At 37.2% G+C, this 23,722-nt stretch overlaps 1 protein-coding gene across 2 annotated transcripts in view; it reads right to left on the reverse strand.

The window, feature by feature from the left end:
• Positions 1-23,722, reverse strand: part of RAPH1 (Ras association (RalGDS/AF-6) and pleckstrin homology domains 1) — a 51,538-nt gene that overhangs the window by 26,151 nt on the left and 1,665 nt on the right. Inside the window, exons 2-5 of one of the 2 annotated variants that reach the window (XM_065880901.1) lie at positions 20,924-21,029; positions 19,595-20,100; positions 8,476-8,556; positions 2,994-3,068 (exon numbers count right to left, since the gene is read on the reverse strand). In XM_065880901.1, the coding sequence (XP_065736973.1) occupies positions 2,994-3,068; positions 8,476-8,556; positions 19,595-20,100; positions 20,924-21,029 (768 nt within the window). The remainder of the gene's footprint in view (positions 1-2,993; positions 3,069-8,475; positions 8,557-19,594; positions 20,101-20,923; positions 21,030-23,722) is intronic. The other variant, XM_065880900.1, reaches the window with a different exon arrangement.

Below are 23,722 nucleotides of genomic sequence, written 5' to 3' on the forward strand. Positions count from 1 at the left end.
TTTGCAGAGGCTCCTGGCTCAGAACTGTATAATGGGGTAGTTATTTCATTAACAGTGATATAATGACAACTGGATTGGGGATGGAAACAAACAAACAAAGCATTCTTTTTGCATTCTTGGCCTAAGCAGTGTTACTGTGTTCATTTTACTGTGTTCTAACTACCCAGTGTTACAAAGTCCTAGTTTGGAAAAGTGCAGGTCAGAGGTGAGTCAGTAACTGGGACACCATGCTTTTGGGTAAGGGGAACCAGACTGCCACACAGGTGGTATGAAAGAGGTATAAACTCAACTTAGCTTCAAAACTGCCATGTGCTCTGGTAGAGGGCACTGACATCGAGAGGTCCCTGTGGCTCTGGTTATCTAGGAATTTCTGGCACCTCGCCCTTGACTCCATCCCCCACTCCACCCTAAACGTTTAGGTTCTATGCTACTGAGTCACCTTCCTGATCAAATGTCTTGTTGTATAAAAGCAGGGCAGTATATAGAGGTAGCTGGAGTCAGATGTTGGCCACATACACCAGTAATGCCAGCACTTGGATCTGAGTAGCGATGGCTCTGACGCTGCAGTGAGTATCAACATCTCTTGGGCAAAGGGAGATGAGAATACTGCCTGCACTTTTTCCAAACTTGCAAACACCTACTCTCCCTGTTATAGGAACTCTGTTCTGTTCACTGCCGTATCTCAAGGGTTGTAAACAGTGTCTGGCATATAATAGGTATTCAGTAAATATTTGTTGAATGAAGTTATTCTCTTCAATAGATTCTCACTGCATTTAGCGGGGGGCGGGGGGGGGAACTCCTTAGTGTGCCTTGAATGATCTGATTCCTGTCTACCTCTCCAAACCTAAATCAAGATACTCATATCTTCATTCAACTACTCAACTACTGTGGCTCCAGCAACATAATATTTCTTCAGCTTCTCAAACATGCCAAGCTTTTTTCTCCCTGGACCTCTCTACTTGGAACATTTCCCTTCACCCTCAAGCTGGCTTCTTTTCATCCTTCAAGCTTTACATTAAATGTCACCCCTTATAAGGGCCTTTGCTGATGTTACCATCTAAAGGAAATGTAGCCCTAATCCTCCCCCCAGTATTCTCTATTACTTACCTTGTTTCCTTCATAGCACTTAACATGATTTAGAGTTTGTTTACATGCTTGCTTGTAAACGTTTTTTTTATCTATATTCCTAAATAGACTGTGAGCTGCTGAGGGCAGGGACGATGTCCACTTCATACAAAATTATTGTATACCCCAGCACCTAACGCAGTACATGATTAAACAAATATTTGTTGAATAAATAGGCAATGGAAATAGTAATATGTTACACTTCATCTGAGAGCAGTATACAAAATGCACTGGAGGAGGGACAGGCAAAAATAGACAAGAGTCGTGGCTCTAATAAAAAATACGAGGCTGCTTTAGGGTGGTGGCAATGGGAATGAAATGGATGGGTGAACTCAACCAATCCTACAGATTATGACAAGCTTATTAGAGCTCTCAGATAGTAAGTGACAAGAAGAAAGGCACCAGATGGCTCAAACCTGGGTAAGTGGGAGAGTGGCAGCATTGTGTACAGAAACAGAGGCGTCAAAAGAAGAAAAGAGACATAAATTGTGAGGCCCCAGGGAGAGTGTGGTTAAGGAAGCTGAAGACCTGCAGAACTGGAGGTGCTGGTCATCTTCCAGGAAATGTCTGACAGCGACCTCTCAGGAAGAGAGACCTGATCTATTAACAGAGATCCTAGTTGAAGCTATGAGAGTGGATTCCAGAGAGAGAGTGAACAGAGAAGGAAGAGCTAAGAAAAAGGGAAGAATTTTGCTCTGGTTATAACGTACATGGCTACCATATGCTTAAGATTTCTAAATTTCCCTCATCTTTAAGCTGCTTCTACCCTATTCCTAGATCTCCTTTAAGGAGAGAAACTCAAGCAAAAGAAAGGGTTTTATTGCTGATTCTTGAGTCTTCTCTTTGAGCTGTTACTCATGGAGATTTTAATTTTAGCTTTACCGTCTTCTTTCACAAGTTTATAAAGTTAAGAAGAAATAATTTTTTAAAGTCCGGGAAGATCCCACATGCCACGGAGCGGCTGGGCCCGTGAGCTGTGGCCGCTGAGCCTGCGCATCCGGAGCCTGTGCTCCGCAACGGGAGAGGCCACAACAGTGAGAGGCCCGCGTACCGCAAAAAAAAAAAAAAGAAAGAAACCCTCTGATACGATAATAAAAACTTAAGAGACATAAACCATAATTACTTTGTATATTCTTCAGAAACTATCTATAACCAAGTCTGACATGCTTGAATTTAACATTATTTAAATAAAATAACAAAACAAAAACATGACTTGTGAGGAGGTAGAAAGCTATTCAGCTTCCCTATTCTGTTCTTCCTGAGTTAATGATGACAGTGGCTAAGTGATTTTAAATTGTTGTAAAATGCAAGCCCAATGAAAATCCAGCTGGACTGATTCAAACCATTCTGAGGGCAGAGAACTGAGAAATTTAAATTGCAGCCTTCTCTTCCAATTTGATTAAACTAATGTAAAGTAAGATTCTGTTTATATAAATAAATGTTTAATTAAATGAGGCATTGATAATATAAACAAAAATTAAAAAACAAAGTTTGCTAAAGTACCTCACAGCACGGATGACCATTAGAAGTAAGTTAAAATTAAACAATGATTTTCAGACTTCAAAATTAAATACAATGTTAAACTAGAAAAAGTGCCAACACACTTGGGCAGGCTGTCAGGTATTTACGGAAGTTAAAAACTAGTGAAAAATTACTGAAAATATTTTCTACTCTCAGTATTTTCTGATAGTTATTAAGATCAGTAAATAATTACCTTCAGTAAGAGAAAAAAATACCTGTATTAAGAACAAAGGTGCAAAAATAAGAAAGCACAACCTGAGAAATCTGAGAGCACAGTCAAAAACAGAAATTACATTCTACCTATAAGGCAATAAATATTTACATGCAGGTGGAAGAAGAAGTATCACCTTGGTCAGCAAATGAGAAGGTTTTCCTGCAATGTTTCTCAGAAGAAGGGAGGTTTCCCTGTCCAGATAGGAGTGCTTGTGCAGAAAAAGAGAGAGAAAAACAAACAAAAAAAAAGGCAATAGAAGTCAGTGGAGGTTTTATGTGTTTAAAATATAACGTTGACAAAGCAAGAATGATTCTCTACCATTAATTTCATATTTTACCTAAACTCAATGAAATATGACCAAATTTAAAAAAAGAAAAAGAAAAGGAGGGGGAGGGAAAGATACCACCTTTGCCAGCAGGCATGCCCTAGCCCACTCCTGCTGACCCCTCAGCTCTGGGAAAATGGATCACACCCTGCAAAGATCACAGAGCAATTTGTCCTTTAGGGCTGTGCTTCTGAGTGCTGTGCACACAGCACAAATAAACAGGTGTCAAAGACGAATGACTATCCCTATTCCTTCCTCAGTTTTAAAACTTTTGCAAGTATTTCTGACCAAATCAATGATAGCCACACCAAGAGGAAAAATGTCCATAAATATTTTGCCTAATGGTATCACGTGTTTTCAGTAAAATTTTATTAATTCACTCATTATATCAGTATTAACAGTACTGTGTTGCCCAAGTAAAGGACTTGTATAGCAAATGAATGATATAAACAAAATATTATGAAGTGTTTTCCCTTAAATTGGTTAAATTAATTCAATTAGTATATTTTCATAAAAATGATTTGTGAATACATAGTCCCTAACTGTCCTCTTCCCCCTTAAAACCTTTTTAGTAACACATTGTAAGTTATGCTTTTGCAACTGTATTTATTAAACTCATATAGTATAAATTGCTGCTGTTTTGATATATGTGTAATTCAGACTTGCTTATTCCTAAATAATTCTAAGTTAGTATTTATTTTTTAATGTTATGTAGTTACTAACCACCATTTAAAACAATGCATGGCACAGCTAAGTGGAGTTATAGAAAGTATTCTATAATATTATATTTTATAAATCTAAGTATATATATCAAGTTATTCTTGAGAAACAAATGTTTTGGAGAGAAATACTAGAACAGCACCTACTCTCATAAAGTTCGTTGTCACAGATAACAAGATACACTACTTCAAAATTAAAACACTGTTACAGAAAATAATATTAACTTAATCTTTGCTCATATCTGCACTATGTTGTGTTGGGTTTGCTATACTGTGTGTCACTGCCTGTATTTTTTTTTTAGCTTTTAGTTCAAGATGAACCTTACAAGCATACCTGCCCCTTTCACCTACTCCTGGGGGGGAAAAAAACAAAAAACAAAACAAACAAACAAAAAAACCCTAAGGGCTTCCTTGGTGGCGCAGTGGTTGGGAGTCCGCCTGCCGATGCAGGGGACACGGGTTCGTGCCCCGGTCCGGGAAGATCCCACATGCTGCGGAGTGGCTGGGCCTGTGAGCCATGGCCACTGAACCTGTGCGTCCGGAGCCTGTGCTCCGCAACGGGAGAGGCCACAACAGTGAGAGGCCCGTGTACCGCAAAAACAAACAAAACAAAACAAAAAAAACAGTAAAAAAAAAAAAAAAAAACAAAAAACCCTAAGATTTAAAACAAAAACTGGACATTTTCATCAATATTAGCACTAAAAGGTCAAACAATAATAAGAATGGAGAAAATTATCTCTAGGTCCTCATTTACCTAGATGGTATAATCCCCTGAAGGCAAAGATTAGTTGGCTCACCTATAAAAACGCCAGGTAAGCAGAAATTTCTGAAAATTGAATTTAATTTGAGGTTAGCAATCAGCTAAGACCAGGAAGAAAACTGAGAAGGACAATTAAAAAGAGCAACTATAACTTTCATTGCTCTTATTCTCATTCATTTTTTGTTATTCATATATAATGGGAAAAACGTATTCTTATGTAATTATGTGGAACATATAGAAAATAATTTCTTGAAAATCTAGTCCTATTTGTCTTACTCATAAAAGTTACTTTCTCAGATAAAGATCCCCCAAATGAGTAGAATATCTATATTCAGATAATTATTTTTCAAATTAAAAAAAAATTCTGCTTGAGGCCATCGAAACAAACTATTCTTTGGTAAATATAATTCTAGACATTAAATTCAAGTTTAAACTTAAAAAAAAAGATCTTACAAAATTTACTCAGTCTTCAAACTCAAATCACCTCAAGACTTCAAATCACTAAAAAAATCTATATCTGATCAGTAAGAAACAATATTATCTAACTGTATTTGTTTAAAGACCCAGAAGTAGAAGTTACTGATTTTAAAATACTGAAAGGTTTAAATACCTTAAAATAAAAAGAGGATAATCATTAATGGTTGGTGACCCCCAAAAACACATCTAAAAAAATGAGACTACAAGCAGTAGCTGAACAAGATCATAACCCCTTTGTGTTTGGGACAGTCACTCAGCCATGCACTGCTTCACCACTGGCCAGGGCTCCACGTTCCCTCTAAGCTACAGGTATTTGTAGCAGAAAAAAATGAAAATCTAGAAACCACAAGCAGCTAACACCTTCCTTCAATAAATGCCTTATCTTCCTTCCCCTACTGGCGCCCGTCACACAGTGCTCTAGAATTGCTCAGGAGGGAGGTGCTGGTGGCCGAGAACTGGTTACTGGAGAAAGATGCGAGAGGGATGAGGAGAGTGGAGTGCAGGTGGAGGACTGAGAAAAGGGAAAGACACAGTGTTCTGGGCACACTGTCAAATCAGCCTCAGTCTTGGTACACGTGGCTCGTAACAAAAATGCACATAGCTTCATTTAAATAGGGCCTTCTTATATTTTCTTTTATTTACCACTAACAACACAAAGTCAGTAGCCTATTTTTAATCCATTTCACTGGTGTATTAGCCCATTTTCTCTCTCTCGTCTATTTCCCTCCTTTTTTCATTTATTCACTATTTATTCAGCACTGAACCTGGAACCAGGCCAGGCACTGGAGATGCAAAGGCACTCCCTGCTCTCACAGAGTTTAGAGTCTAATAGGGAGATAACTGACAACTATAATACAGTATGTTAAGTGGTATAGGAGCAAGTAAGAGGTAGAGGCAGTGTCTAAACCCAAATTAGGGGTTCAGCAAAGTACTTCTGAAAAGGCCTAGAGTCCTGGAGGATGAGTAGGAGGCAGCTGTGGGGGGGGTGGAGGGTAGAGACAGAGCAAAGGGAGATATCAGTGGTTCTCAACTTGGGTGGTGCTTCCCTCAAGGAGGCATTTCATAAAAAGCTGGGGATATTTTGGGCTGTCACAATGAGGAGGAGGGGGGCATTACTGGTATTTATGAGGAGGGAAGTCAGAAATGCTAGATGCCCTGCAAGCACGGAACAATGTCATATAATAACAAGTCCCACATCACACATGAATTTTTAATGTCCTTATTATAGATGGGAATTCCTGTTGATAACAATCTGAGTTTAGAACTCAGTAACTCCATTTTACACATAAGAACAAAGTATTTCTATATAGTTTTGATATTCAGTGACTCTTCCAGGAATGCTATTTACCATGTAAAATAAATTGAGGGAAGCCTGCACTTAATTCCCATTCAACATTTACCAAGAATTATTCATTATGTTGGAAAATCATTTCACCAATGGAAACCCAGCTTGAAGTAAGATTTGCCAATATGAGAACTGGTAGTATCAGTGTGCACTCTGTCACATGCAAATAAATGATAGGAGAGAACTGATATTCCTTTTAACAGAATTAAGAACCAGATACTGTTAAATTAATGAAAAGACATGAAAGGCAGGAATTTCACTGAGTTTCATTAACACAGATTATTTTAAAATATTTCAATTACTATATCTTTCAGAGTTATTTAAAATATAGCACAATGAGAAATCCGTAATGTAAAAAGTCAAATATAAAAATCATTTTATCACTACCTCATCCCACACTACAAGGCAGGGAATAATTTTGTCACTACAATTATAAATAAGCATCATCTTATTTGCAAGAATTTTGTACTTCACCGTTTTCTTTTCTTTGGCAATCTATAAATTGTGTCAGCACATTATCCCTACTTCATTTAAGGTTATTTCCCTTTATAAAATTACCATATACAGGAACGTTTTGTCTGCTATTATGTGCCATAACATGTTTTAATTCTGGGTCCACCCATATTTCTGCTTTGTTTTTCCTGTAAAAATGACTTCTGATCTCACTTTTCTTAAATCCAAAGTTATTATTATACTTATTATACTTATTATACTTATTATACTTATAAATAAGTATAGGATTTGACTATTTCATTGTGTCTTTTAGTACAGTTTTTAAATGGCCAATAATTTAAAACCTGAAAGATACATTATAATATTATAAATTATTTTTGGCTATTTCTCCTTCATACTAGGTGTTAGGGCATTAAATTCACTAAAAAAACAAAAACAGGTATGTAGGTAAGTTATATTATCTATGAATTTCATTTGGGATAGTAAAAGTATTGCTATAAATTATCTGTTATAAAATAGGGGTATTGGGACTGAAAGGACTGAGAACTGCTGCCTGGGCGGAAGGGACAAGTAGATGACAATGCAAATATTAAAGTACGAGTGGCTGATGCTTAAGAATGTAGGGGAGGGGCCAAAGGTAAGGCTGGAGAAGTGTTTTTCACTAAGCAGGATATAACCCATTAGTGGGTTGTGGAATCAATTCACTGGGTTACTACCAGTATTTTTAAAGGATAGGAAGGAAGGAAGGGAGGGAGGAAGGGAAGGAGGGGAGAAGGGAAGGTCAGAGGGAATCTGATTCAACTGCGTGCGGGTCAGGGACTTTTTTTTTTTTTTTTAATGCTTCATAGATGACTCTGAAGCAGCAGTGTCTAATGGAAATATAATATGAACTACAAATGTAATTTAAAGTTTTCTAGTAACCACTTTTTTAAAAAAGTAAAAAGAAAATGATGAAATAAACTAATATTAGCATCCTTTATTTTATTCTTTTATTCATACTGAGTCTTCAAAATCCAGTATGTGTTTTTATCTTTATAGCACATCTCAATTTGGATTAACATTTGAAGTGCTTAATAGCCTCTTGTGGCTAGTGGCTACCGTTTGGAACAGCGCAGCTCTGAAGCATCCAGGTGTGTCAACCACTGACCAGAGGATACATTTTTGAAGAAATTAGGTTTTCTGTTAAGCATCAGTGCAGAAGAGTCATTACACTTGATATCCCCATTCTGAAGAACAGCTAAATTTAGTAATATCTTGAGAAATTTACAGAAGCCCTTAGCTTAATAAAAAAGGTTCTGATATAAAATTTCTCTATACCAAATATACAACCACCAACATACTCTTACCATGAGTTTTAACATTCAATAATACTGTATCATACAGTTGCTCATTTGTTTCTGCTTATTTATTAAGCTTTGTTTGTGTTCAAAAAATTGAGATATATGACAAGGTTTCACCATCAGGAGTTCTAGAGAATGCATTCCTCTTCACTAATAAAATTTGAGTAGTCCCAATGGACATGTTTACAGAACTTACAGGTGTCAGCTCAGCCTGTTCTTCTGTGAAGTCAATATGACGCTTGGCCTGCTTGCTGGGACATCTCAGAGAAATAGCATGCTGTGAAAATGCAGGAAGGAAGAAAATGATAGGTAAAGGAGGTGGAAAAGGGCAGTTCTCATTATCATGCAGGAAGAGAAAATGATCACTGAAATGAATCACTGAAACAAAATAGTAATGAAAAGTTGCATGCACCTCATTATACTGTGCAAAAATAGAAAAGCTAAGAACCAGATGATCCTAACCCTTGATAATTTAAGGATAACCTCACTCTCCTTCTGGACAGTAGAGCTCTATCGGAGAACTACACAAAAAGAGTGTGTCCAGTACCAATTCATACTGAACCCCAACTGGGCCTTAACTGTTCTTTAGCAGTACTCTTAATCTTTTCTCCTCTCTAAGTCATTCCCTCTAAGCTTGTTCTTAGAGGGAACAAGCAGTTTCCAAGTTCTTCAACTTCCTGGTTTCATCCTTCAACCTCTTCCTATGACCTCACTTCCTCCCATTTCTAAGAAAATCGCATCTATCATGAGGATCTTCATCCCTAAAATGTATCCTACAACTACACCCATATTCTCATCCTTCTCTCCACTTCTACATGAGTAAATACCCTTTTTTCCCCTCCAAAGCTAACCATGTCCTAGATCCCACTCATTCCCCTTCTAATATCTCAGTCTCTGATACTCAACTGGTCTAGCTTACTGGGGCTGAGAAGGACAGAAAAACATTCAATTCTTCTGGGTACCCTCCTCTTGTTAAACTATTATTTTTTACTTTCATTATTTTTTACTTTTGAATTCAGCTACGGTGTACCTCTTGCACTTATCCCTTAATTCCCTGCAATCTAGCATCCGCCTTTCTTCTCCAAAGTCTTCATCCTTTGAGTTGTAATGCATTCTGTTATTCATTCTCAAAGTCATCAATGACCTTTTAACCAAGGTGTCTGTCTTTCCTATCATAGTACTTTACTCACTGTACTAAAATTGCTTCTTTGGTTGTCTGTATTGACACCCCTTTCCTCAGACAATAAATTATAATCTCCTAAGGACGTCGTGTATTATGTTCATAGTTTTATCCCTTACAGCCCATCACAGTGTCTAGGTGCTCCAATACTTATGGAATGTATGAATAACTATTACTTCTTGGCCTTCATGCCACTTGCTTGGCCAGATCAAGACTGTTTTTGCTTTCCCCTCTATACATTTTCTCAGTCAACATATCCTATAGCGCTGTGTCAATCACTGCATCAATGGGAGGCCTATCAAATCTATAATGCCATTATCCTCATTTTTAGGAAATAAAGACTTAAGTATTAAGGGCTAAAAAGGCATGATAAATGCAACCAACTCTCAAATGGTTCAGGAAAAAAATGTATATACATAAAAAATAAAGTGTGGCAAAACGTTAAAAATTAGTGAACATGAGTAAAGAGTTTCATGAGTTCTTTGTACTATTCTTTCAAATTTTTGTAAATTTGACATTATTTCAAAATAAAAAGTTTAAAAAATATATATTCTCTCTAGGCTCAATCTCACACAAGCTCCCATCATATTTCTAAACACTTATTGGTTAGTTAAAAAAAAATCACAATCCAAGGTGTTCAACAAGAGATGGCTGCCTATATGCCATGTTAAACAGTATGATGGAACATTATATTATTAAAATTCAACATATCCTTACCAAAAATGAATATACATATGGGAAGTAACAAAGACAATAGAAAACAGTACATATGCAAACAAAGATTAAATGTTGTTACCTTAATAAAGATGAAAACGGATTATGCAATGATAGAAATCATTTCTTTAACGTTAAATAGGTTCCATTTCCATAAAATATTTAAATACTACAAAAAAGTTATCTTCCCAAATCAAATTTTTATCTTTTCTTCATCACTACTTTCATAAATCTAAAAGCTGTGCTCAAAACACATACGAGAAGTGAATGTGAAGGTCAATTCTGCACACAAACTTTGCTCCATACCTTCTCAGTTTCAAAATCTTTCATTTGTTATAAAGCTATCACGTTCTCTATCAATCTCTCAAAAACTCTCCACAAATCTCTGCAAAGCAAGTTATGGATCACTGCTTTCTTGAACTGAATCTGTAACGTGTTAAAAGTACCATTTACGAGCCAGAATCTTGTGGGGGGAGGATGTATAGAGAAGCACTGATCTGAACACAGGAGCCCAACCATAATCAAGAAATGACCTTCTACCAAAACCATGGTTACAAAATAAAACACTTCGTTCTGGTAGCGCACACCTTAGATAACAACTGGAAGAAAGTGGAGGTTTGTGAACACACATTAATGCTTCAATAAAACGTTCATCATCTCTTACTGATATGTGTATATGCTCTTCGCAAACATTAAAAATAAATATAGTGTGATGGTTAAGAATCCAGACCCTGCGGCCAGAGGGCCTGTTTCAAGACCCAGCTCAGTCGTTTCCTGGCAATGCGACTCTGGGCTTATTATTTAACCTGTTTCCTCATGTGTAAAATGGTGTAATGACAGCATTTATCTCCAAAAGTTGCTATAAACATTAATGAGTAATAATTACATTACTATTATATCAAAAGTGGGAAACCACCAGCCATCATCTGAATTTTATTTAAGCCTCAATTCATTTAGATTAGAGCTAGCTTATAGCTGTTAAATTTTAACAATATATTCGGGAATATACTAAAACACCACAAGATGGGGATGTTGCTGCATAAATCTCTTTGCCTTTTTTCTACTGCCCATGTAGTTCTGTCTCTAGGTCTGGATCTGAGAAGCACTGGCCAGTCTAGCCTTGTCTTGATCCTCCTTCAATTCTGTGATGAAACAGCAAGGTATTGCTGACTGTCTGGGTTCAAACCCTTGGGAAAGTTATTTAGTCACTCTGCCTTAGTTCCTTTCATTGCAAAATAGAGGTAATGGTACCTATTCCACAAGGCACTGTACAGATTCAGTGTGTTAGGCATGTAAAGCACAATGCCCAACACAGAATAAGCACTCAATATAGTAGCTGATATTATTTTCTCTTTTTCCCCCTCTTCCGTTTATTCCTCTCCTAGATATGTAACTGGCCATTATACAGCCAGTATAAGGTCCTTTACCAGCTCTCCCAACACAAAACAAAACAGAGAAGAAAAACAAAACAGACTTAAAACCAAATAAAGATGCGTTTTCACTTCCTCAAGGAAACACTGCATATATTTCTAAGAAACCCACACAATAAGGATCAGGGCATATATGCCAGTGTTGACCGGGTGGTGTGTCTGAAAAGTGTCTATGAGTGATGACCAGGCTTTTCCCCTGGCTTTCACCAATCTTCAGTTCTTCTTTCATCTGATACCTATTCCTTTTATTAATCTCACTAGGCCAGTGAAATCTAGAATTAAACACCAAGTTGGTACACGTGAATAAATTTCAGTGAGATGTAGCAACATAGCCACTAGAATTTTAGGCGAAATGTAGCTGTAATAATTAATAACCCCAATCTTTTAGATATGTAGGCCTCTTAAAGTTTCAGAAAGCCCTGTGCTCCCACCTGGTTAATACTTCAGAGCAAAAGGTTGTTTTCTAAGAATAATTTGGGACTTCAATGCCAATGCTACCTGATAGTACAACACAATTGCTGTTTTCTTTCCAATACCTCAAAATTTCTGCACACATTAATTCCTGAAATAGTTCGGGAAAGTAAAAGAAGTAAAGGAATTGCCCTGAAGCTATGATATGCTGTGTTGCATATCACAAGTTATAATGGTGTATCCATGAAATATTTCATTTAAAAAACCCTATGTACATAAGGAAAAAATATATACCACTGAGTTTTAGTAACTCAGATATTTAGGGAATCTTTCCTATCAAAATATTTATAATACGATCATCAAATATTCTTAAAGATTCAGCAAAACTTTTTGAATCTACCATAAACTTCAGTAAAAGCTTCTAAAAGTATTTTCACTTTAAAAACACATTTATGTGTATAAAATTCCAAATTCAGAGGAATCATTCGCTTAAATCCCACCAGAAAATAAATATACAGGTATATTTTAGCACTAACCTTTTATCAGTAGACCCTACTTTATATAAAATTTATAACATGAAATTACTATTTAAATTTGAAAACTGCTGTCTTATTAAAAATTATTGTTTTATCAGTTAATGTGAATAAAAGTACCAGCAAGTCAGCTGCAACATTTATTTCACATTGCTTTAGATATAAAGAGCCCTAATTTACTTCAACTACAATGAATTCTAATTTTAAAAACCTAGCAAATGAACATTACTGATGGATTTCATAAGAATACTAACTAAAATTATTCTGTAATTCATTTTTACGTTTATCCATGGAAAATATTTTTATGCTTAAAGCATTCTTTAACATTCAGGGAATAATCATTTTTGATAATCAGCTTCACTTTATTTTTAAGATACTGATAAAAGTTGGGAGGCAAATGTAGTTTTGGAATTCAAATATAGACTTCCCAGTTATTTGACCTACTTAATCTCTTCTTTGGAATAATGCCCGTACCAAAGGGATAGCAGGAAGCTTAAATGAAATAAACATATGTGAAGTGCCTGGAAGCACAGTATTTCAACAAAAGTCAAGAAAGAGAAAGGAGGGGAAAAAGACATACCCTCCCTGATATGAAATTATACTGTGCCTATCCCTGCTGGCTTCAGAGAGCAAGGAGGCAGAAAGATAAGCCACAGAATTATTTATTTTTGAATGGGTAGTTTGAATACCCACATCCCCAAGACGAAATAGTACCAATCTCAAATTGATTTTTCCAACTGGTATTTGTATCACCAAACTTCAGTGCAAGTAACTATTCTGTCCTAGGTTTCTTAAAACAGGTATAATTACTTCCTCTAAAGAACTTAGTGGGGTCTAAAAAAAAAGTTTCACTATCAGAATTTTTACATATTACTTCACTCATGGCACTCCGCCCACTACCTTGAAAGAAAATAATTGCTGATAATTTTAGAGTGCAAGACTTCTAGACAAAGATGGATTGAACATGTGCATATATTTAAACGCTCATTCAAATATCTGACTGCTTCTTACGAGCCAAATAATGTTCTAGGTGCTAAAGACACATCAGGAATCAAAGAAATTTTTCAAAAATTTCCTCTCCGCCTGGACCTCACATTCAAGTGGGAGAAGACAGATGAGCAAAATAAAAGAAGTAAAGGACTTCCCTGGTGGCACAGTAGTTAAGAATCCACCTGCCAATGCAGGGGGCACATGTTCAAGCCCTGGTCTGGGAAGATCCCACATGCCGCGGAACAACTAAGCCCATGCGCCACAACTACTGAGCCTGTGCTCTAGAACTCGCGAGCCACAACTACTGAGCCTGCATGCCACAACTACCGAAGTCCGTGGCCCTAGAGCCCGTGCTCCACAACGAGAAGACACTGCAATGAGAAGCCCGCGCACCGCAATGAAGAGTAGCCCCTGCTCGCCGCAACTAGAGAAAGCCTGCATGCAGCAATGAAGACCCACCGCAGCCAAACATACATACACACATAAATAAATAAATACATTTTTTAAAAAAGTAAAATATATAGTATTTTAAATGGTGATAAAATAAAGAGAAATATAAAGCAGAAAAGGGAGATAAAAAGTATCACAGGGCAGAGGAAGAGGAGTTCAATTTTAAAATAGGGTGATCACAGAAGGCCTCATTGGGAAAGTGACTTTTGAGCAAATCCCTAAAGGTAGTAAAGGGGTACTATCACAGGGAAGGGCATCCAGGCAGGGGGACAAACGAAAAGGCTCTGAGGCAAGCTCTGACTTCTGGCAACGAACAACTGGGAGGCAGTATGGCTGACAGAGTAAGAGAGGGAGGAAAGAAAGGAATACAGGAGCAGGCAACAGGAAAGCAGATCTGGTAAGGCCCTGCAGGCCATTGTAGGGATTTTGGGTTTATACTGAGTAAGATACAAAGCCTTTGGGTTTGAAAGGAGGAGGGGCAAGATCTGACTTACCTTTAATAGGACCACTCTGGCTGACATGTGGATAACAGACTGTTAAGGGAACAGTGAACACAGAAGACTAATCGGGAAGCTACTGCAAAAATCTATATCAAGACAGGGTTGGCTTGGTGGCAGTGAAGGTGGTGAGAAGTGATCAAATTCTGGATATAATCTGAAGTTAAGGCAACAGAACTGGCTGCTGGATTGGAAGCAGGGCGGGGGGGAAAAAAAGAGAAGGAGATAAGGACTCCAAGCATTTTGCTTGATGAACTGGAAGGACAGAATAGCCATTAACTGAGATGGAGAAGACTGCAGGAGGAATAAGTTTGGGAGAAAAAAATCAGGGCTTCAGTTTTAGACCAGTTAAATCTGAGTTACCTATTAGATAACCAAATAGAGATACTGATTAGAAATAGGATGCATGAGCCTGGAGCTCAGGGGAGAGGCACTGGCTAAAGAAACCTGTATTCCCTTGAATCTAAGATGATTTAGTGCTGGTATTTCTTGATCTTTATCAGAAACTGTCAACAGACAGCTTCACACAACACAAAGTAATTGCCATCTTGCTGACAGTGACTGACCGATGCCACCTGCTTTAGAACATGGCTCCTCAATCTTGGCACTATTTTGGGTCAGATACTTGTTTGCTGTGGAGGCTGTCCTGTGCATTGCAGGATTTTAGCAGCACCCCTGGCCCCTACCCACCAGATGCCAGGAGCACCCTTCTATCACTGACAGCCAAAAACGTCTTCTGGGGGACAAAATAGCTCCCAGTTGAGAATCATTGTTTTTAGAGGGACTAAGATGTAGGGGGGGAAATGTGCCTTAAATAAATGATAGGGTATTAAAATTTGGGAGTTGTCAGTGTTTAAGACCACAAAAGGAGTAGATACAGATAGAAAGGTAGTCTGAGGACTGCACCTTGGGGCACTCCAAGGTCAAGAGACAGTAGACATGAAAAGGAGACTGTGAATGGCCAATGAGGTAGTTCCAATCCCTCCCCAAATCTCACTAAAACAAAGATAAAGGGTTTGGTTGTTGCTGCCGTTTTAAAGACAAACTCATAAGACGACATGACAAAAATTTGGAAGCCAGAAAGCATATGGCTGAGTGGTAAAAAAGACACTCAGCAGGCCCAAGGAAAGCTGAATGCTAAGCCAGCACTGGAGAAAAGCAGAGGAGCACCCCAGTTTACATTCTGTAGCCTCAAATGACTCCAGAATCAGCAGAAGTGAATGAAGGTGGGACTAAAAGCAGGACTGGTTGAAAGCATATTTAAGAAAGCAGTTAATTCCCAGATTTCCTCCTTTCCTGCCACCAGCAGCAGTCTCAGGTTCAGACTGATATTCATTCATAGGACCCCAAAGACCACAGCTTGGCACCAGGTTCATTTAGTTCTGCAGAAAGACAAAGACAGCATGCTAGCATGAGGCACGCTATCTTCAGAAGGGGTTTATACAGCCCACCAGGGGTCTTTTTTGGACCCAATGCTGTAAGAGAAAGAGATCATGTGAATAAGTACAGAAATCACCCTGGCTTAGGGAAACTCCATGCTCCACAGGAACCAGGAGCATATTTTAACAGCCAATGAGTGTAGGTTCCAGGGCCCCTGGAGGGATATGTTCATGCTTACCTACAAGAGTCACACATTGCACAACAGGAGTCAAGTTCAGTGTCTTTTCACAGGCTTCTATAGTTCACTCACAGTCTTCCTGATCCATATGCACTCACCAATCAGCATCAATTTACAATAAACAATATTACCTGGATACGTTATATATTCATTAATCAAGTTTCTAGTAAAGAATGCCAGGAGAAGGAAAATCCAAGGTCATTTCCCATGAAAAAAAGGGCTCAGACCTGCTATTATTAACCCTTTCTACTTACACAGTGATTCTCAAATGGGGGCGATTTTGCCTCACAGGGAACATGCAGCAATGTCTGGAGACATTTCTACTTGTCACAACTGGAGGGATGTATGTAGTACTGGCACCTAGTGGGTAGATGCCAGGGATGCTGCTAAACATCCTACAATGCACAGGATAGCTCCCACAACAAAGAATTATGTAGCCCAGATGTCAATAGCCTTGACCTAAAAGGATTAAATGGAAGGTTGTGTTAAGGACCACTCCACATCCCATGCCTTCTTTCCCAAATGAGTGCTAAAGCATTGGCAGCCAAGCATATGCCCTCCATGCAGGGGATTGGAAGAATCTTCTCTGGAGAAGCTTACCCACCTGAGAGAAAAGACCTAAGAATGATACTAGAATAAAGACTACAAAAGACGAAGAAGAACTTTAAGAAGATGAAATTAATAGAACACCAATTTTGTTCAAACCAAGTAAGAGATTTAATCAACTGGGAGAAAGTTTGGAGTAGAAATAGTGATAAACATACAAAAAGCTATTTTGAAATCTAAAGACAATTCTTAATTCCAGGAAAAGCAAAAGGTAATGTCCCCAAAAGGAAATGTAACAGAAGTATATACAGTTTAGCAGTAAATTGCATGTATACAGACATGATAATATAAACACTGAATAGTTACCCAACCAAAATATATTCTAAGGATGGGGTAAGGGAGGGGAGAAAAGAGGAGAACTGTCTAAGGAGCACTATATCCTAATTTCCAAAGTGAGAAGACAGTAGGTAATACATACAACTGAAAAAAAAATCAAGAAATAGCGATATACTTATAGATTTAATGATAGGTAAATACACTAAGAATCAGCTGAAAGAGGAGAAAGCACTTACCTCTGCGAGCAGAATACAGGGTGCATGAGTGTGTGTGTGCACGTGTAGCAAAGTTTTTTTGGTAACAAGTCTCTTTAGAACTATATGACTGTTTTTTAAATTAATTTATTTATTATTTTTTTTAATTTTTGGCTGCATTGGGTCTTCGTTGCTGCGTGCGGGCTTTAACTAGTTGAGGCGGGGGAGGGCTACTCTTCGTTGCGGTGCACAGGTTTCTCATTGCGGTGGCTTCTCTTGTTGCGGAGCACACTGCAGGCTTCAGTAGTTGTGGCTCGCGGGCTCTAGAGCACAGGCTCACTAGTTGTGGCACACAGGCTTAGTTGCTCCGCGGCATGTGGGATCTTCCCAGACCAGGGATTGAACCCTGCCCCCTGCATTGGCAGGTGGATTCTTAACTGCTGTGCCAACAGGGAAGTCCCTAGAACTATATGACTCTTTAACTCCATGCATGCAAAACTAAAGTATTTTTTAAAAAAATGTATTTGAGTCTGGTGGTAATTTGATACACTGGTTTGGGATCTAGCAAGCCTCCCTTAGTTTTCTTGGTTTGCATTAGAACAGACTAGATCCAAAAAAAAGTACATTGAAACAAGTTCCAGATTTGTTAAGCCACTTTTCTACCCACCTGGGCAAGGCAAAAGAACAGGCTGGACAGAGAAGACTTTTAACTCCTTTCCCTGCTTTTTGCTGGCTTACTCACCAAACCTTATACTAAAGTCTTATATTAAATATTATACCATTGAACACTGGTATCCTTGCCCATGGATACCACTAGATACTGTGTGAAGTGTTTGCTAGAAGACTTCACTTTTTACTTTGTTTGCTCTTCAATTGTTACTTATAATGAGTGTACTTTACAGAGTGAACTTTATAATGAGTGTATTTTACAGATGGAAACACAAACATACACACCAAGATTCTCAATTAGTTCATAACCTGTCCTCATGCATTTTGACCCAACTCAAAATAATCTGATTGGAAAGAAGGAATATCAACACACAAAACACAGAATAACCAAACAAGCTCATCCCTAATAAAATATTGCTCATTTCCCAACAGGTAAGCCTAAAAGATATAAGTGATGCATGCTAAGTAGCTGGTGCTAAATATAACGCCCAGGTATCATAAGGCAGAAATAAGTTTTCAAGTTCTCTATAGAATATATACCGCTTAGAAAAGTTTCATTTTAAATAAATGAAAGTTTACTCTTTGATGTAATTTGCTAACTTTCTTTACAAGCAATAAAACTTAAATTTATCTCCAAACTACCATGATTCATGCTTCTTTTGTGCTCCACAGCGCCTAGAACAAAGTACTAGTGGATACCAAGAGTTACTGATGGATGGAAATTAACCTAATGAGTTAAATCAACGGTGGGAAAATCAATAATATTGAGTAACAGGTGTAAATTTTGAATTTCTCTGCAATTCCTTAAACAATGTTTTATAAGATTTTACCTTAGTATTGATTAATATAAATTATTTTACCCTGTATTAGAGAGCACTATATATATAAGCTGAATGGAAGGCTGGCTTTATTCTGCCCCATAGGTTTTCTTCTTTCTTGCTGCTGCCTTATAACAAAATTGCCTTCTCCTTGATGAAAAAAAACTCAATAAAGAATTCATCTTCATCAAGTTCAGCTTTTACTAAACTTATTTTATCACAGATCCATTCCTTACCCTCACCCCATCACATCCAGAAAAACTTCCTCTTTTAAAATCTGTTCATGCATATTATATCACTTCTGATTCTCTGAACCACCGTATGAGGAAGGTAGACCATGTACTATTAGCTCCACTTTACTTATGAGAAATTGAAGTTCACAAAGACTGAACAACTCATGTAGGTCTGATGGGTAATGAAACACTTGGAACCAAGTTTTCCAATTCCAAGCCCAGTGGCTCTTTTCACTACATCACACCAACTCTTTGACAATAAAATGGAGTAAACCCTGAGAGCTAGAATCTGGGAGAATTATAATGGGGATATGAGTCATTTTCTCAAATGGTTATTTTGTAACAAACATATATTAGAAAGCAATTATTTCAGCTTAATAGCTATAACTTTACAAAATATCATTAAATATATTTCAAGTTTTTTAATCATGTGATACAACTGACATTAATTTAAGGACTTCAAATAGTCACAAGAATAAAACTGAAGAAACTAAATCTCTTCTTAATCATCTTTATGATACTGCTATATCTGGTAATATATTCTGTAGTCTGATTTTAAAGTTTAGCTCAGAGGTATTCTTGACAAACTTTAAATGTAGAAAAAACAGGAAAGTTGATTAGAACTGCATTTTTAAAATATCATTTCTTCCTTATTGTAATACTGAAATACCAGGGAAGAAAGTTCCATCCACTTACCTCAGTAATCGGCTGCCCCTGATGTGTCAAATCCAGTTCTTGAGGGCGTGTTACTTTATCAATATCCAAAGAGTCCATGCTAGAGGCTGCAGAAGTGATGCTTGAACGAGAGGAGTTACTAATAGAGCGTACTTCAGCATCACTCACTGTGCCCGCTGACGCTGTTCTCCTGTGCTGATTAGTTACTAAGGACTTAGTACCTTCTAGTACAGACTGCTGAGCAGCCTCATCCATGCTCAAGGAGGCCTGTTCTAACTGTGCAGTGATGTCATCCAGGGAGTAGTTGGCATGAGACGGTTTAGTTATCCTATTAGACGAAGAAGACAATCCTTTCAAGGTGCCATGTTTTGATGTATGTCGGCTAGCAGGTAACTTCTGAGTGGCTTTTGTTTCTGTGATTTGACGCTTACTATTTCCTGCACCAAAACTGCTGAGCTCCTGCTCTATTGAGCAAAGATCGGCCATTAGGGCATCCAGATCCACAGTCTCTCCCTGATTCAGAGCTTCTGCAACAAACAACATACATGATGTTTCCAGAACACAATGAATTAGAATTTATACATTCTATTATAAATCAGTTAATGAATGCCAGGGGAAAAGCAAACAAATTCATCCTATTGGGCCTAACGCCTATCAAATACAGGATTTCTAACAGTTTTTTGTTTTAAATTCCAAGAGAAAATTTTAGAAGCAAAGAGTCCATCTTTTAAGATTTGTAGTAATCAGAGGAGAATAAAATTATGAGTTGAAAGATAAAAATAATGGAAAAATTGTACACTGTTCCATGGTTTTAACCACATCCCCCATGCAATTTTCTACCAGAGGCTCTAAGTTGTTAATATGACCATTGCCCTGGTGGAGATGTTAATACCTAAAGATCTGAGGGCATAAAAAGAGAAATGTTAAGCCCTAAAAAAATTACAGATTGAAATGTCAGTTCCAAGAACTAAAAGCTGACTAGGTAGAGTTCATTAAATAAAGGCCAGAGGGGCTGGTTTTAAATTAATAACAAGTAACTTCACTTTCACTGGACTTTATTCCAGTGAAAATACAACAATGCAATTAAGTTTGCTGTAGGATTCTACCTGAGTATGTACTTTGTCAATTATTAATAACTCAACTAGAAAACTATTTTAGTTATGTTCCAGTTTGTTTTTTTCTGTGACGATTTGAATTAGTAATAAAATGTACAAATCAAGAAATATAAGAATTCAGTCAAGTTATGCATATATGGTTTTTATATTGAGCTATTTGTAATTGTTACTGTATTATTTCTACATTATATAACTTAATATACTGTTTTACATTTTATTTCCAATTACATCTTACCATTCAAGTTGTATATGGAGAAACGATAAGAAAAATTGGCCATGTTTGTTTCCTGGCGAAGAGGAGATCTTTTTATTGGTTCCGTGGGCTTGTCAGAATCCAAACTCTTTAAAAAACAAAGTTTAAGAAGTCATATTAAATTCAGGCTTCAATTATAATAAAAAGATGAATAAAGTTTTTCTTTATGATTAAGTGAACTGTCATATAATAGTTAATACAACCAAAGTTCTTCTGAGTAATAGCATTAAGGAAAAGTATAATTGGTTTTCATATCATTTTGGCTATAGTTTCTTCAATTTTTAGATATATACTTACTTAAGGCACTTGAGATAGTTACAGTTTGGAGTAAATATCTTTCCAAATATTGAATACATCAAGTATAGTGACTGAGCTCGTTTTACATAAATTCACTATAAAATAAGCTAGGTACATGAATATGGGCATGGTAAGATAAGAAATAATGCAGAGAATTCTGTTTTCTCTCTCCTCAAAGGAATTTGTTTTTGGTCCAACAGAGCCTCATTCTTGGAATGAATTACCCTGGAGATAAGGCACAATTCTGGACTCAAAATTATGAGACCCTAGATCTTAATGGCTACAACTTCAAACAATGATGGAATGTCCTTGTTCTTTGCAAGCTCTACTAAGGTGAGGGCAAACTGTAACCAGCTATACTGCCTGTGATTAAGTCTTCAATCACACTGAACTTCAGGGTAGGGTGTCTTGTAAGTTAACTCACCACCTTTTTATTTTTAAGATTTTTAAATTATTTATTTATTTAATTTATTTATTTTTGGCTGCATCAGGTCTTAGCTGTGGCATGCGGGATCTTCGTTGAGGCATGCAGGATCTTTTGTTGCAGCATGCAGGCTTCTCCCTAGTTGTGGCGTGCGGGTTTTCTCTTCTCTAGTTGAGGTGCGTGAGCTCAGTAGTTGTGGCATGCAGGCTTAGTTACCCCGTGGCATGTGGGATCTCAGTTCCCTGACCAGGGATCAAACCCGCGTCCCCTGCACTGTTAAGGTGGATTCTTTACCACTGGACCACCAGGGAAGTCCCAACTCACCATCTTTTTAAATGACACTTTTTTTCTCTCCAACCTTTCTACAATAAGGAAGATAAGGCGTTTACAACAGAGAAATTCAGGGAAAGGGTCAATAGCTATTTAGTGTCTATTTAAATAAATTTGTAAATATTACGATTAGTCTTTTAAAATTTTAATTTCTCTTTATAATTATCAAAAGATTTCAAATGAAAAAGAATGCTGAATAGTCTATTTGTACAATCATGGAATTAGATTAGAATGCTATCTTTACTCATTTGTTTCAAGTGAATCCATTTAGATAGTGTCCATCCAATTTTTGTTTTTTTGTTTTTTTAACATCTTTATTGGGGTATAATTGCTTTACAATGGTGTGCTAGTTTCTGCTTTATAACAAAGTGAATCAATTATACATATACATATGTTCCCATATCTCTTCCCTCTTGCGTCTCCCTCCCTCCCACCCTCCCTATCCCACCCCTCCAGGCGGTCACAAAGCACTGAGCTGATCTCCCTGTGCTATGCGGCTGCTTCCCACTGGCTATCTACCTTACGTTTGGTAGTGTATATATGTCCATGCCTCTCTCTCGCTTTGTCACAGCTCACCCTTCCCCCTCCCCATATCCTCAAGTCCGTTCTCTAGTAGGTCTGTGCCTTTATTCCTGTCTTACCCCTAGGTTCTTCATGACATTTTTTTTTCTTAAATTCCATATATATATGTGTTAGCATACGGTATTTGTCTTTCTCTTTCTGACTTACTTCACTCTGTATGACAGACTCTAGGTCTATCCACCTCATTACAAATAGCTCAATTTCGTTTCTTTTTATGGCTGAGTAATATTCCATTGTATATATGTGCCACATCTTCTTTATCCATTCATCTGATGATGGGCACTTAGGTTGTTTTCATCTCCGGGCTATTGTAACATCCAATTTTTAAAGCTATCATCTGAAGGAGATCCACAGCCATTCAGTGTCTTATTTCAAAGTTTCGGGAAACAGCTAGGAAATTCTCCTTTAACCTCAAACCAAAATCTTCTGCTGCAATTTAAGGCCTAATCCTCCTTCTCTAAGTGGAAATGAAGAATAGTATGTAGGTAATGTTTTCAGTAAAACCTGAATATAATTGAAAACATATTAAAACTCAATCTATTCATCAGTTCAAATAAACAAATACTTATTATAATTATCTGCTGTGTCCATGGTGCTGGGGCAAAAAGGGAAATAATAAGAAATACTCCTTGATGCCAAGAAATGGGTAATCTAGTAGACTGGGTTTTTAACATTTTTTTTTTGGCAAAGGGTGGAGTCAGGGTGGGAGTGGAGGTCATTGAGAATGTGATAAAAGCCATGAACCTTCTTCCAGAAAAATGCAAATACATATAAAATTTTGCAAACAATTTCAGATGATTCAACAATCACTTAAAACTGATTTAATATAAAGTTGAAAATCCATTAACATCGTTTGGGTAATACAGGTGCACAGATGACTCTGTAGTTAACTAAAATGAGGAAATAAACAATTTAAGTTTCAGCCACCAAGTTAGTAAGTAAAATATTTTTTGAAAATTTCTGAAGTGTTAAAAAGCAACTTGCTAGCAGCGAGCCATGTTATGCAATAGTTTTAACCTGTTTTCTCTCTAAAGACAGCTTCATACATAAAAAAAGAACTGTCACAGCATTAGTTTAGGAGCCAACTTTTTTGATGAATGGCTCTTCACATCTGTATGTCAGGGAATTTAAAATATAGGGAAGAATAC

This window comes from Phocoena phocoena, chromosome 7 (assembly GCF_963924675.1).
Source record: "Phocoena phocoena chromosome 7, mPhoPho1.1, whole genome shotgun sequence".
Lineage (NCBI taxonomy): Eukaryota > Metazoa > Chordata > Mammalia > Artiodactyla > Phocoenidae > Phocoena > Phocoena phocoena.